This window comes from Ranitomeya variabilis, chromosome 4, assembly GCF_051348905.1.
Source record: "Ranitomeya variabilis isolate aRanVar5 chromosome 4, aRanVar5.hap1, whole genome shotgun sequence".
In the NCBI taxonomy this organism is placed as follows: Eukaryota; Metazoa; Chordata; class Amphibia; order Anura; family Dendrobatidae; genus Ranitomeya; species Ranitomeya variabilis.
In genome coordinates this window covers 125,147,190-125,163,871 of record NC_135235.1, presented here as the reverse complement: position 1 = coordinate 125,163,871, position 16,682 = coordinate 125,147,190, and the positions used below count along the sequence as shown (strand labels likewise).

The 16,682-nt window shown below is 43.0% G+C and overlaps 1 protein-coding gene across 6 annotated transcripts in view; it reads left to right on the top strand.

The window, feature by feature from the left end:
• NOLC1 (nucleolar and coiled-body phosphoprotein 1) overlaps window positions 1-14,524 on the top strand; it is a 125,963-nt gene extending 111,439 nt beyond the window's left edge. For all 6 annotated transcript variants that reach the window (XM_077259209.1, XM_077259207.1, XM_077259210.1 and 3 more), the window contains 4 exons: window positions 1,301-1,792; window positions 7,941-8,008; window positions 12,001-12,090; window positions 13,991-14,524. In XM_077259209.1, coding sequence (XP_077115324.1) covers window positions 1,301-1,792; window positions 7,941-8,008; window positions 12,001-12,090; window positions 13,991-14,149 — 809 coding nt within the window. In that variant the 3' untranslated portion in view covers window positions 14,150-14,524. The remainder of the gene's footprint in view (window positions 1-1,300; window positions 1,793-7,940; window positions 8,009-12,000; window positions 12,091-13,990) is intronic.
• Window positions 14,525-16,682: the final 2,158 nt, after the last annotated feature.

Here is a 16,682-nt window from a genome sequence, read left to right as displayed (position 1 = left end):
CGCATAGAGTATGATTCCAACAAAAGTGCCCCACAAACACAACATTATCTCTTCACAGTGCCCTCCCCAAGTAGTGTGTTGAGCCTACGGTACCCCCCTCAACTCCCCAGGCAAAGTATAGATACCCCAACGCAGTATAATGCCCTAATAGTGTGATAGACCCCACACAAACCTTTGTATTGTATAATTGCTTGCATACATTATTAAGGCTCCCACATGGCCCTCTAAATATAATGGACCCCACATAGCCTTCCATGTAGTATAATGCACCTCATAGGCTTCCATATAGTACAATGCACCCCATATTCTTCCATATACTATAATGCACTCCTATAGTCTTCAATATAGTATAATACACACCCCATAGCTCTTCATATAGTATAATGCATTCCCGATAGTCCTCCATATAGTGTAAGGCACTCCACCTAGTCCTCCATATAGTATAAGGCACTCTCCATAGTCCTCCATATAGTGTAAGGCACTCTCCATAGTCCTCCATATAGTATAAGGCACTTTCCATAGTCCTCCATATAGTGTAAGGCACTCTCTATAGTCCTCCATATAGTGTAAGGCACTCTCCATAGTCCTCCATATAGTGTAAGGCACTCTCCATAGTCCTCCATATAGTGTAAGGCACTCTCCATAGTCCTCCATATAGTGTAAGGCACTCTCCATAGTCCTCCATATAGTGTAAGGCACTCTCCATAGTCCTCCATATAGTGTAAGGCACTCTCCATAGTCCTCCATATAGTGTAAGGCACTCTCCATAGTCCTCCATATAGTGTAAGGCACTCTCCATAGTCCTCCATATAGTGTAAGGCACTCTCCATAGTCCTCCATATAGTGTAAGGCACTCTCCATAGTCCTCCATATAGTGTAAGGCACTTTCCATAGTCCTCCATATAGTGTAAGGCACTCTCCATAGTCCTCCATATAGTGTAAGGCACTCTCCATAGTCCTCCATATAGTGTAAGGCACTCTCCATAGCCCTCCATGTACATTGCCAGTATCCTGACAAACTGTATTTTATCTTGTGCATTTTAAATTCTTGATGTATAAAATCGGATGCCACACAGAGTTAAAAAGCGGACACACGGATGGCAATATGGATGAAAATCGGAAAATTTTGCATACTTGTCTCCCCATCCTTATGAACCCCGTTGTTGGTTATACTGTATATAGTTGGTTAGTAGTACAAAGCTTAGTTTATTGCAACACCTCATCCTTTTCAAAGTGGTATTATATTAACAAGTAAAGCATTGTGTAAGTCTTACTTGAATTCCAAACTTTTATTTTGTAGAATCTGACAGTGAGGAAGAAGCTAGCAAGAAACCTGCACCTAAACAGACTCCTACAGCAAAATCTCCGGCAGCTCCAAAAGGCAAGACTGCAGAAAGCAGTTCAGACTCTGACAGCTCAAGTGGCGAAGAGGAACAAAAAAAAGTAGTTAAAGCTGTCAAATCCCCTGCTTCTGTGCCTGTTTTGGCAAAAAAAACCATTGCTGTAAATAAATCAAAGGCAAGTAGTAGCTCCTCCTCAGATACTTCCAGTGATGAAGAGGAGAAACCTAAAAAACCTGCCGTGAAAAAGAAAGAAAAGTCTGTCCCAGTAAAAAAAGCAAGTAGCAGTTCTGAGGAAAGTAGCTCAGAAGAGGATGAAGCTAAGCCGCTGGCATCCACAAAAAAGGCAAAAACAGCTCCTCCAAAGACTGCAAACGCCACACCAAAAGCAGCAGCCAAAAAAGCTGCAGAGAAATCAGAAGACGGTTCCTCCAGCGAAGATGAAGAAAGTGGTACGTTTCTTTCTTTTGAGTTAGAACCTTTTACATCTTGCCTTCTGATATTGCTGATCACTTGAACAAAGAGGGGCTAGGAATATTCCATGGTACTTAACTTTACAGCTCCACTCACTTTTTGGGAGGCCCCCATTAGTCAGTGGCCATTTATGCAGCCTTTCAGGAGAAAAATTAGGTGGAGATAAAATAGCTATGTAACACTCTTTAACCCCTTCCCGACCTGTGACACAGCGTATGCGTCATGAAAGTCGGTGCCTTCCCGACCTGTGACGCATATGCTGTGTCACAGAATGATCGCGTCCCTGCAGATCGGGTGAAGGGGTTAACTCCGATTTCACCCGATCTGCAGAGACAGGGGGAGTGGTACTTCAGCCCAGGGGGGGTGGCTTCACCCCCCCGTGGCTACGATCGCTCTGATTGGCTGTTAAAAGTGAAACTGCCAATCAGAGCGATTTGTAATATTTCACCCAAAAAAACGGTGAAATATTACAATCCAGCCATGGCCGATGCTGCAATATCATCGGCCATGGCTGGAAAACCTAATCTGCCCCCACCCCACCGATCGCCCCCCCAGTGCTCCGGTGCGCGGTCCGCCCCCCTAATTCGTTCTGTCCGCTCCTCCGTCCTCCTGTCCGCTCCCCCCGTGCTCCGGTTCCCCCCCCGTGATCCGATCACCCCCCCTTCATACTTACCGGGCCTCCCGATGTCTGTCCGGCTTCTCCATGGGCGCCGCCATCTTATAACATGGCGGGCGCATGCGCACTGCGCCCGCAGAGTCTGCCGGCTGGCAGATTCATTTCAGAAGTATTTTGATCACTGCGATATAGCCTATCGCAGTGATCAAAATGAAAAAAAAGTAAATGACCCCCCTTTATCACCCCCATAGGGACAATAATAAAAATAAATAAATTTTTTTTTTTTTTTTCTGCTAGGGTTAGGGTTAGAACTAGGGTTAGAATTAGGGTTAGAATTAGGGGTAGGGTTAGGGGTAGGGTTAGGGCATGTGCACACAGTGCGGATTTGGCTGCGAATCCGCAGCGGATTGCCGCAGATCCGCAGCGGATCCGCCGCGGATCCGCAGCGGATTGGCCGCTGCGAATTCGTAGCAGTTTTCCATCAGGTTTACAGTACCATGTACACCTATGGAAAACCAAATCTGCTGTGCCCATGGTGCGGAAAATACCGTGCGGAAACGCTGTGTATTTTCCGCAGCATGTCAATTTTGTGCGGATTCCGCAGCGTTTTACGCCTGTTCCTCAATAGGAATCCGCAGGTGAAATCCGCACAAAAAAACACTGGAAATCCGCTGTAAATCCGTAGGTAAAACGCAGTGCCTTTTACCTGCGGATTTTTCAAAAATGGTGCGGAAAAATCTCACACGAATCCGCAAAGTGGGCACATAGCCTTAGGGTTAGGGTTGGAATTAGAGTTAGGGTACCGTCTCACAGTGGCACTTTGATCGCTACGACGGTACGATCTGTGACGTTCCAGGGATATCCATACGATATCGCTGTGTCTGACACGCAGCAGCGATCAGGGACCCTGCTGAGAATCGTACGTCGTAGCAGATCGTTTGGAACTTTCTTTCGTCGCTGGATCTCCCGCTGTCATCGCTGGATCGTTGTGTGTGACAGCTATCCAGCGATGCGTTCACTTGTAACCAGGGTAAACATCGGGTTACTAAGCGCAGGGCCGCGCTTAGTAACTCGATGTTTACCGTGGTTACCAGCGTAAAAGTAAAAAAAAAAAAAAAAAACGTACATACTCACATTCCGGTGTCCTTCAGGTCCCTTGCCGTCTGCTTCCCGCTCTGACTGTCTGCCGGCCGGAAAGTGAGAGCACAGCACAGCAGTGACGTCACCGCTGCGCTCTGCTCTCACTGTACGGCGGCACTCAGTCAGAGCGGGAAGCAGACGGCAAGGGACCTGAAGGACACCAAAATGTGAGTATGTACGTTTTTTTTTTTTACTTTAACGCTGGTAACCACGGTAAACATCGGGTTACTAAGCGCGGCCCTGCGCTTAGTAACCCGATGTTTACCCTGGTTACCCGGGACCTTGGCATCGTTGGTCGCTGGAGAGCGGTCTGTGTGACAGCTCCCCAGCGACCACACAATGACTTTCCAACGATCACGGCCAGGTCGTATCGCTGGTCGTGATCGTTGGTAAATCGTTATGTGAGACGGTACCCTTAGGGTTGGAATTAGGGCTAGGGTTGGAAATAGGGTTAAGATTAGGCTTGTGGTTAGGGTTAAGGATAGGGTTAGGGTTGTGTTGGGGTTACAGTTGTGGGTAGGGTTAGGATTAGGCTTGGATTTAGGGTTACGGGTGTGTTGGGGTTAGGGTTGTGGTTAGGGGTGTGTTGGGGTTAGGGTTGTGATTAGGGTTATGGCTACAGTTGGGATTAGGGTTAGGGGTGTGTTGGGGTTAGTGTTGAAGTTAGAATTGAGGGGTTTCCACTGTTTAGGCACATCAGGGGTCTCCAAACGCAACATGGCGCCACCAATGATTCCAGCCAATCTTGCGTTCAAAAAGTCAAATGGTGCGCCCTCCCTTCCAAGCCCCGACGTGCGCCCAAACAGTGGTGTACCCCCACATTTGGGGTACCAGCGTACTCAGGACAAACTGGGCAACAACTATTGGGGTCCAATTTCTCCTGTTACCCTTGCAAAAATAAAAAATTACTTGCTAAAACATAATTTTGAGGAAAGAACAATTATTTTTTATTTTCACGGCTCTACGTTATAAACTTATGTGAAACACTTGGGGGTTGAAAGTGCTCACCACACATCTAGATAAGATCCTTTTGGGGTCTAGTTTCCAAAATGGGGTCACTTGTGGGGTGTTTCTACTGTTTAGGCACATCAGGGGCTCTGCAAATGCAACGTGACGCCCGCAGACCATTCCATCAAAGCCTGCATTTCAAATGTCACTACTTCCCTTCCGAGCCCTGACGTGCGCCCAAACAGTGGTTTACCCCCACATATGGGGTACCAGCGTACTCACAACAAACTGGGCAACAAATATTGGGGTCCAATTTCTCCTGTTACCCTTGTGAAAATAAACAATTGCTTGCTAAAACATCTTTTTTGAGGAAAGAAAAATGATTTTTTATTTTCACGGCTCTGCGTTGTAAACTTCTGTGAAGCACTTGGGGGTTGAACGTGCTCACCACACATCTAGATAAGTTCCTTGGGGGGTCTAGTTTCCAAAATGGGGTCACTTGTGGGGGGTTTCTACTGTTTAGGCACATCAGGGGCTCTGCAAACATAACATGATTCCCGCAGACCATTCCATCAGAGTCTGCATTCCAAATCGTCACTACTTCCCTTCCGAGCCCCGCCATGTGCCCAAACAGTGGTTTACCCCCACATATGGGGTATCAGCGTACTCAGGAGAAACTGGACAACAACTTTTGGGGTCAAATTTTTCCTGTTACCCTTGGGAAAATTAAAAAATTCTGGGCTAAAAAAATATTTTTGAGGAAAGAAAACACATTTTTTATTTTCACGTCTCTGCGTTATAAACTTCTGTGAAGCACTTGGGGGTTCAAAGTGCTCACCACACATCTAGATAAGTTCCCTTGGGGGTCTAGTTTCCAAAGTGGGGTCAATTGTTGGGAGTTCCTACTGTTTAGGCACATCAGGGGCTCTGCAAACGCAACGTGACGCCCGCAGAGCATTCCATTAAAGTCTGCATTTCAAAACGTCACTACTTCCCTTCCGCTCCCCGACGTGTGCCAAAACAGTGGTTTACCCCCACATATGGGGTATCAGCGTACTCAGGAGAAACTGCACGACAACTTTTGGGGTCCAATTTCTCCTGTTACCCTTGGGAAAATAAAAAATTGTGGGTTAAAAAATCATTTTTGAGGAAAGAAAAATAATTTTATATTTTCATGGCTCTGCGTTATAAACTTCTGTGAAGCACTTGAGGGTTCAAAGTGCTCACCACACATCTAGATTAGTTCCTTGGGAGGTCTAGTTTCCAAAATGGGGTCACTTGTGTGGGAGCTCCAATGTTTAGGCACACAGGGGCTCTCCAAACGCGACATGGTGTCCGCTAATGATTGGAGCTAATTTTCCATTCAAAAAGCCAAATGGCGTGCCTTCCCTTCCGAGCCCTGCCGTGCGCCCAAACAGTGGTTTACCCCCACATATGGGGTATCATCGTACTCAGGACAAACTGGACAACAACATTTGGGGTCCAATTTCTCCTATTATCCTTGGGAAAATAAAAAACTCCGGCCTAAAAATCATTTTTGAGGAAAGAAAAATATTTTTTTATTTTCATGGCTCTGCGTTATAAACTTCTGTGAAGCACCTGGGGGTTTTAAGTGCTCACTATACATCTAGATTAGTTCCTTGGGGGGTCTAGTTTCCAAAATGGGGTCACTTGTAGGGGAGCTCTAATGTTTAGGCACACGGGGGCTCTCCAAACGCGACATGGTGTCCGCTAAAGATTGGAGCCAATTTTTCATTGAAAAAGTCAAATGGCGCTCCTTCGCTTCCGAGCCCTGCCGTGCCCACAAACAGTGGTTTACCCCCACATATGAGGTATCAACGTACTCAGGACAAATTGGACAACAACTTTTGTGGTCCAGTTTCTCCTTTTACCCTTGGGAAAATAAAAAAATTGTTGCGAAAAGATCATTTTTGTGACTAAAAAGTTAAATGTTCACTTTTTCCTTCCATGTTGCTTCTGCTGTTGTGAAACACCTGAAGGGTTAATAAACTTCTTGAATGTGGTTTTGAGCACCTTGAGGGGTGCAGTTTTTAGAATGGTGTCACTTTTGGGTATTTTCAGCCATATAGAACCCTCAAACTGACTTCAAATGTGAGGTGGTCCCTAAAAAAAATGGTTTTGTAAATTTTGTTGTAAAAATGAGAAATCACTGGTCAAATTTTAACCCTTATAACTTCCTAGCAAAAAAAAAATTTCTTTCCAAAATTGTGCTGATGTAAAGTAGACATGTGGGAAATGTTATTTATTAACTATTTTGTGTCACATAACTCTCTGGTTTAACAGAATAAAAATTCAAAATGTGAAAATTGCGAAATTTTCAAAATTTTCGCCAAATTTCCGTTTTTTTCACAAATAAACTCAGAAATTATCGACCTAAATTTACCACTAACATGAAGCCCAATATGTCACGAAAAAACAATCTCAGAACCGCAAGGATCCGTTGAAGCGTTCCTGAGTTATTACCTCATAAAGGGACACTGGTCAGAATTGCAAAAAATGGCAAGGTCATTAAGGCCAAAATAGGCTGGGTCATGAAGGGGTTAATAGTTGTTCGATGAAAACAAGTTATCACTTATCCCTAAGATATATATTTTGTTGGGATCCGACCATAAAAAGATGCAAAACGTGGATCGTGTATCCTATGTGAGTGGCATTGTGTATGCCCGACTGCCACTCCATTCATTCTCTGTGGGATGGCTGCAAAAAGCCAAGCTCAACGCTCTGCAGCCCCATAGGGAACAGCGGCACTCATTAGAACTGGTATAAAAGTTCCCTGTTCTGCTGACTTGGTGCTGGTCACCCATCCTATCAACCAGTTACTGCCTATCCCTGTAAGTTTTGCCACTGGACTTTGCCTACTCTGTTTAATAAATCTTGTTAACCATTGGGGACTGACCACAGGGATCCCCACCAAAGAGATCGGGGAACTATTATCCCCTTTATAATGTATGACTGTGCGAATGCTTGACCTGTGCTCTTTACATTCCCTATGGGGCCGCTGAGCGCTGTGTTTCACTATTTCCAGCAATCCCATAGAAAATGAATGAAGCATCGGTTAGAGATGCTCACTGCCACTCATTATAAGAGGGATAAAAGTTCCCTATTCTGACATTCGGTGGGGTCCGAGCAGTCAGACGTTCACTGATCAGCAACTTATCACATATTCTGCAGATAAGTGATAACTTGATGTCTCTGGACAACACCTTTAAACTCCCACTTATCAATGTCTGTGCTGAAGAAAAAGCCCTTTCAGCTCTTAACTTGGGTAATTGGAGGAGTAACTTGCTGTAAAGGAATGGGGACAATTCTGTTCCAAGCTTGTAAAATTTTACGCCATCTGATAGATTCAATTTATCAGTTATAATTTTTGTGTCTGATTTAAGTTTGATTTTCTTTATTAGGAAAAACACCCAAGAACAAGAAAATTAAAGTTTCAACTCCAAACACATTCCCCAAGGCTAACAAGAAGGTGAGAAAATAAGTACAGTTGCAAAGAAGAGTATCTGCTGGCTGGGAAAACAATTGTATGCCTTTATATTAAAGGTTTAATTTTACCATGTATTTAGAAATCCTGAATAAAATCCTGATCCTTTACAAAGATGTCTGTGTTGTGTTTATTGAGCCAACATTGCAGGTTTGAGGATCTGAATAGAACTGGTCTTGATTTATTATATGTAATTAACCCTTTACGTTTGAGGGCTTTTTGTGGAACAAGATGTTGTTTTAAACACCATAGATTTTACCATACAATTTGCTGAAAATGGGAACAGAATTCCAAGTGGGATGAAATTTGAACAAATGCAATTGTTTTTTTGATTTTGTTTTTATGCCATTCATTGTACGGTAAAAATAACCTGGAAATGTGATTCTCCAGATAAGTGTGATGATGGCCATGCCAAACTTGCATACATTTTTCTTTCTATTTAAATAGTAAACAAATCAATATTCTATAAAAATATATATTTTTTGCTTTTGGGTTTGCCATTTTTCAAGACTCAAAATATTTAAATTTTTTTCTGCTGATTGAGCTGTCTGTTTTGCCTGGTGAGCTGACATTTTTATTGATATCGATTTTGTGTACATGTTTTAAAGTTCGTATTCCTTTCTTCAAGGAGTTTTTGATTTTTTTTTTATGTTTTATTTCCTTTGTTTTCTGGTGGGAGTAATTTAATTCCATATTTTGATAGTTTGAACTTTTTATGGGCATAACATTTGTCTTTTGAATTTTTATCTTTTCAATTTTGTTGTAAATTGTATCTTTTTTTTAAATTTTTACTTTATTTTTTTGGTTCTTTAACAGAACTCGAACTGCTGATCTTTTGCATTCTTGTACTTTATATACTGCAGGCCTTCTGTATATAGAGAAAATCTGTCTCCCAATTAGCTTAACTTGTGACTGAGCTTAATGAGAGGACTGAGATTACAGCAATGGTTCCTCAGCAGGCCCCCACTGCCATTGTAACTCCTCAATCCCCAGCAATTGAATAGTCGGTGGCTATTGAGGGCCAATGTGCATGAGTATCCGCTTGTGCTCGGTTTAAATGATTCCTTCAGTGATTAACAGCCGCAGCTGGAGCCATTTAACCCCTTTCCGACATCAGGCATAATAGTAAGCCGATGTTGGATTGGATAACTTCCCTTTGATGTGGGCTCCGGCGGTGAGCCCACATCTTTCCCAGGACATGTCAGCTGTTTTGAACAGCTGATGTGCCCACAATAGCCGCGTGTTGAATCGCGATCCACCCACGACTATTAACTAGTTAAATGCCTCTCAAACGCTGACAGCTTCATTTAAATAACCACTTCTGACAATCATGTCGGCATGACAACCCGAGGTCTCCTTGAGACCTATATGGTTGTCACTAGGGTTGAGCGACTTTTACTTTTTTAGGATCGAGAAACCCGACTTTCTCAAGTCAGATCGTGTGAAATCGGCCGATTATTGTGAAAAGTCGGGGGGGCCGGCCGAAACACGAAACCCAATGCAAGTCAATGGGGATTTTTTTTTTTTTTTCGCTCTCTCCCTCTCTCCCCCTCTCCCCCTCTCTCCCCCTCTCCCCCTCTCCCCCTCTCCCTCTCTCTCTCTCCCTCTCTCCCCAAAACTGTAAGATGGCGTTTATACCCCTGTGACGCCGCAGAAAGCAGGACGAGACCTATATCATCACGCTGCTCACACTCCTTCATTGGCTGAAAAAATGGCGGTTAAAGCGTCATACGAAACGCGACTTTAGCGCGAAGATCGCCGACCGCATGGCCGATCCCACACTGGGATCGGCTCAGGTTTCACGAAACCCGACTTTGCCGAAAGTCGGCGACTTATGAAATTGACCGATCCGTTTTGCTCAAGCCTAGTTGTCACTGCTGGATTGCTGTGAGCGCCACCCAGTGGTGGGCGCTCATAGCAAGTCAGCAATTCTTCTACATAGAGTCGATCTGACCATTGCCTCTATGTAGCAGAGCCAGTCAAGTTGTGCCAACATGTAGTCTCCCATGGAGACTATTGAAGCATGGCAAAAGTAAAAAAAAAAAAAAAAAAGTGTTTAAAAATATAAAAAAATATAAAAGTTCAAATCACTCCCCTTTCGCCCCATTCAAAATAAAACAATAAAAATAAAATCAAACATACACATATTCGGTATCGCCGCATTCAGAATCACCCGATATATCAATTAAAAAAAAAAAGGATTAACCTGATCGCTAAACGGCGTGGCGAGAAAAATTAAAAATGTCAGAATTAAGTTTTTTTGGGCCGCCACGACATTGCATTAAAATGCAATAATGGGCGATCAAAAGAACGTATCTGCACCAAAATTGTATAATTAAAAATGTCAGCTCGGCACGCAAAAAATAAGACTTAACCCAACCCAAGATCATGAAAAGTGGAGACGCTGCGGGTATCGGAATAAGGCACAATTTTTTTTTATTTTTTTTTTAGCAATGTTTGGATTTTTTTTTTTCACCACTTAGATAAAAAAAGAACCTAGACATGTTTAGTGCCTATGAACTTGTAATGACCTGGAGAATCATAATATCAGGTCAGTTTTAGCATTTAGTGAAAAGTTTGTGCAATTTCACCGCACTTGCAATTTTTTTTTCCTGTTTTATAGTACACGACATGGTAAAACCAATGGTGTCGTTCAAAAGTACAACTCTTCCCGCAAAAACTAAGCCATCACATGGCCATATTGACGGAAAATTAAAAACGTATGGCTCCGGGCAAGAGGGGAGCGAAAATCGAAAGCGCAAAGCTGAATAAAGCTCCTGTCATGAAGGGGTTAAAGGGGTATTCCCATCGCCAAGATCCTATCCCAATATGTAGTAGGTGTAATATTCGCAAATACCTCCAATTAGAAATGTAGTATAGTTCTTTCGATTTGCTGCCGCTTACCCCTGTATGTACGTAACCATAGATACCTAAGCAACTACAATGCCCTACATGGAGTAAGCAATATAGCAAATCAGAAGAACTATACTACATTTCTAATTGGAGTTATTTGCTAATATTATTACATCTACCACATATTAGGATAGACTCATAGATGGGAATACCCCTTTAAGCAATTAACAGCAGCGTTTCTAGCTCGGCTCCTGCCACTGCTGTTAGACAGATGCCGGCTATGTAACATTCACCTCTCCACCCATAGGATCTCTTTCCAGGATATTAATACTTGTCCTGATACCTACCTTTGTAGGCACTTAAAGATCTGTAAATATGGGATACTTATTGTATTTATGCTGTACAATTTATTGTAATTATAGGTTTTTAGATTTAGGACAAATTTAGACATTGAATTGAAAACCTATTGTTATAGAACTGGAACTAAATATTGGTGAAAGGTTATTACTTTAACACCTTGAAATCCTGCATTACAGCTAAGAATCCCTGCAAAGTGGTGGCTGCACATATACATTTATCAAGTGAACATAATATATATTTACCTTCACAGACAAAAAAGACCAAAAATAAGTAGTAATGGCTTTTTGATTACTTGCAAATCACATGACTAAGAGCTGATGGCAGCTCATAGTACCTATGGAATCTATGAGAAATAGAAAAAAACCTTATGAACCCTCAAAATTCTTTGGTACAAGCCATAAGAAAATGCCAGACTTAATAGGACTGGACAAGAACACAAGACTTGCGCACACATCTCAGAGCATATGGCTGTTGTAGAGGAAGTTTGGAGGTCTCAGCTCAACACCGTGTCACAAGCATTTCCATGGGCACAGGAGAAAAGATGGGTCATCTGCAACTTCAATCAATGTTGTGTGTATAGAATGCAAGATAAGTTTCCATAAATGACACTGGTGTGATTTTACTCTTTCGCTTTAGCCTTGTACCAATAAGTACAGGAATTGAAAGGTGACCTGTTTATCCAAATACCACAGTTTCAATGAAAAGCGACATACCGCCATCTTTGCCATTTGTAATAAAACTTGTGCTTTTTGGGTGTGATGCAGGAAGGTGCCAAAAACATCCCGTTCCGAAGAGTAGTTGAAGAGGAAGTGGAAATTGATCCTCGGGTTGCTAACAATTCATTTGAAGCAAAGGTATGATACAAATAGTTTTCCTGTTTGCAAGAATTCCAGCTATTCTTTTTATGGCATTTGTTGTCTATTCAAATAGTGCAAGTGGTAAGGTCCTGACGGAGGCTCACTACAATAGTCTCTGCCCAAGTACTGTGGAATATTGTGGGCTCCCCCGCCAGAATTAGAGAGATCTTTCACTGGATTTTTAATTAAAGGGAACCTGTCACCAAGAATAACGCTGTGAACCTGCAGATATGCGGTTAATCTGCAGGTTAAGGCTTACATCTAACATTATGGATCTTGAGAGGGCACTATTGAGTCAAAACGGGTTCTCTGCTCGCTTTCACCTTATTGAAGAGTAGGAAACTGATAACAACAAATGTTTTTGGAATTTTCAGGCAAAAAAATAGGAGGGAAGCTTCCAATTAAGGCCATTCTAGAATTTCTCCAAAGGAGTTTAGAGCTTGGGTTAGCTACTAATACCCTTAAGGTTTACATTTCAGCACTGGGAGTACTATACGATTGATTACAATCTGGCAGGTAACAGGTGGAAATCGAGGTTTATAAAATCCTGTGACAGATCTGGACTAGTCCCAAAAGTTCACCCGTGGGACCTAAACTTAGTGCTGAAGGTGTTACCCAAAAATCTTTTTGAACCATTACAAGAATAATCAGTAAAATACCTTACTCTGAAGACCATAATATTGGTAGCATTGACCACGGCATGTAGGGTTAGTGATTTATTCAAGCCATATCAGTAAACCCTCCTTATACATGGATGTACGAGGAAGGAATTGTGTTAAGACCTGATCCGGCCTATCTCACCAATGTAGGAATGAGGTTCCAACGAAGTCAGGAAATCATCCTACCTTCCTTCTGTTATTACAGAACCTGTAATAACCTGTAACCCTAGGAACCCTGAAGAGGAAAAATTTCATAGTCTTGATATCGGAAGAGCTTTAATGAAATACATGCTTAACCTGTCAGTAGAGAAAGAGCCTATCCTTATTTGTAGCTTTTCAGGGTAGCAGGAAAGTGTGTAAGGTATCAAAAAATACCATCGCAAGATGGATCAGGGAGGCTATTCGTTTTAAGCTTACTCCGCTTGTGAGGTGGCGGTTCTAAAGGGAATCAAAGTTCATTCCACCAGAGCCTTGCGGCCTCCTCGGCAGGGAAGGCAGAGGTATCCATTGACCAGACTTGTAAGGTTGCAACATGGTTCTCACCTTCTACATTCTTTAAACATTACAGACTAGTTCTGTCCTCCTCTGCTAACCTAACCTTTGGTAGACGGGTGCTGCAAGCAGTGGTCCCTGCCTCCTAGACCAGAAAGGATACAGTAGTGACACAACTCCACACTCGCTCTCGGTCTTTTAGTGGGATATCGGTGACACAGCTCCACTCTATTGCCCTCACAAGCCGTAGCTGAAAGGAAAAAAAAAAGGAAATCATTATTAATAAACAAACCCAAAGGTAGAAACGGGACTTGGTCCAGACCAATTTCTGCCTCCTATTGACACTATACTAAAACTGATTGATTAGCTCTTTGCCAGTTGGTGGGTGTACACTGCTGGGTAGGAGTTAACTTCTTTTTTTTTTTTTTTTTTTTTTTTTTTTTTTTTCCTCTTGCCTAGTGTCAGCAGCATACACCCTTGGTTTGCTGAGTACCCCAATGAAGCGATAGAGAAACTACAATTACATATATTTACAAATGTTTTTTGTGGTCCTGCTAGTGGTTTTGCTTTATAAATACGCAAGGAAATAGTGCCTAAAATAAGGTTCAGTGTTTCATCACTTTTTCTGTGAAGTTGTAGCTTTCTGTGATGTGTTACTAGACCTTTATATAAACCATTTACTTAGCATCTGTCACGTTTACACTGTTTTTATTTTATTTTTTTCCTTTTTTTTTTTTTTTTCATAGAGAGGAGCAGATGGCGACTGGGGGCAGAAAGCCAATAATGTTTTAAAATACACAAAGGGAAAATCTTTCCGACATGAAAAGACGAAGAAAAAGCGAGGCAGCTACTGTGGAGGCGCGATTTCCACATCTGTAAATTCTATTAAGTTTGATAGTGAATGAACTAAACTCAGTTAATTTCCAATGGACATCCCTTTCTGGACTCATGTTCCGTCCGTTCAACATTTTATTTTTTTATGGGGCAGAGAATATGACTTTTGTTTAAAACATTTTTCTGTATACAGTGAAAAGTCTTCTCAAAGATGATGACCAGAATGCGGAATTTAATTTGGAATGTAAAATGTGTTGCAGAAAATCTGGTCTCGATAAGGGTGATATTCGTGGGAATACTTACTATATTTATATATTTGCAATTATTAGACTTTTTTTTAAACGCGTCATTACAGTTGATAACCCAGTCTTAATTTAATTTGTTTGGTGTATTCTGATTTTGTAGAATTGGAAAATGATTAAAGCCTTGTCTTATGTTTCAAACCTATGGGTATGAGTTTAATTGTGCTGGATTGAAAAGGAAAAATAAATGCATGGAATGTCTTTAAAATACCAAAGAGCAAGATTGTCATATGTGTACTTTGTCGGGAATCTACTCTTTTTTTTTAAAGAGAACCTGACGCTAGGCACGATTTCTTCCATGTGTCTGTGTTTAACTCTAAAAAGCTGCAATGTCTCAGAGCAAAACATAACATATTTTTCAGATAAGACGCACACAGGTTTAGTTAAAAGAAAGCAGGAAAAAATATTTCATACCGTATATACTCGTGTATAAGCCGAGTTTTTCAGCACATTTTTTTGTGCTGAAAACTCCCCCCTCTGCTTATACACGAGGCAATTGTCCCAGAGAGCCGGCAGAGGAGGGGGAGCGGCGGAGCAGCAGGTCACAGAGGCAGGAGCCGGTGGCTGTGGCTAAAGCCTGTGCCGCTGCTGTAATAGCGCACAGTGCCAACCGCAGCCGCTGGCTTCCAGCACACATCCTACTCGCCTACCGACACGCCCTCGCTGGCACTGCATCTCCTTTGTTCCAGCACAAGCAGCTCTTCCTGTGCTGAGCGATCACTTGGCCTCACTTATTAAGATGATGCAAATGCACGTCTCTCCACTCCCATAGGCGTGGAGTGCATATTCATTACCTTAACCCCTTTCTGAGATTAGACGTACTATCCCATCGAGGTGGTCTGGGCCCCTATGACCACCGACGCGATAGTATGTCATCACCGATCAGCCGTGCTCGTAGGGGGAGTGCGGACGATCGTGGCCGGGTGTCAGCTGATGATCACTTGGGGATTCAAAGTTCTCATAACACATCTAGATAAGTTCCTTGGGGGGTCTAGTTTTTCCAATATGGGGTCACTTGGGGGTTTCCACTCTTTAGGTACATCAGGGGCTCTGCAAACGCAATGTGACGCCCGCAGACCATTCCATCAAAGTCTGAGTTCCAAAACGCCACGTCTTCCCTTCCGAGCTCTGGCATGCTCCCAAACAGTAGTTTCCTCCCACATATGGGGTATCGGCGTACTCAGGACAAATCGGACAACAACTTTTGGGGTCCAATTTCTCTTTTTACCCTTGGGGATAATACAACTGGGGGCTAAAAAATCATTTTTGTGGAAAAAAAATATATATATTTTCACGGCTCTACATTATAAACTTCTGTGAAGCACTTGGGGGTTCAAAGTGCTCACCACACATCTAGATAAGTTCCTTAGGGGGTCTACTTTCCAAAAGACCCCTTGTGAGACCAAATGCTGGTGCTTTTGGCCCTGGGTTCCTCCTAATGCAGGACAATGCCAGACCTCATGTGGCTGGTGTGTGTCAGCAGTTCCTGCAAGATGAAGGCATTGAAGTTATGGACTGGCCCGCCCGTCCCCCAGATCTGAATCCGATTTGAACACATCAGGGACATAATGTTTTGCACCATCCACCAACGTCACGTTGCACTACAGACTTTTCAGGAGTTGGTGGATGCTTTAGTCCAGGTTTGGGAGGAGATCCCTCAGGAGACCATCCGATGCCTCATCAGGAGCATGCCCATTGCCCAAACATTGTAGGGAGGTCATACAGGCACGTATGATGTCATTCAGCCACCGCGGTTTGAGACCGGAATCGCGGGCAGGAAGCAGGATCCATTCCCTGCAGCTCCGCTGCCATTTTCTCTTGCAGGCAGCGGAGCTGCAGGGATTGCTCCTTGCCCGACGCACATGAGGGCAATCTGGCCAGAGCCCCCCGGGGCCGGATAAGCTGGCCAGATTGCCTTCATTATTACGTGCCCTGCAGGGCCCCCCGGTCCCGGTGCAGCCGCATCAGTTGAACCGGTGGTATGTCCACCCATGATGTGGGCTGTGGGGTTTGTGTGGCAGGGCTGCTTTTTTGTCCCAGTCCGGCCCTAATATCCAGGGAAGAAATGATCTCGACTCAAATCATTCTACAGAAAAGTAACAAGAAATGTATTCTGTGTGTAGTTCTAGCATGCTCTATGCCTAAACGGTTCAAGATTACATTACGACCTTTGTCTGCAAATTTTTCTATGTGAACTAAACTATTTAGTATGACTGTGTTACTTTTCTATAATGTAACCAGTAAACCTGTTTACACTGATACATTTTACAAACATAAGCCTTGTTGACTGGTTATGTCTTGC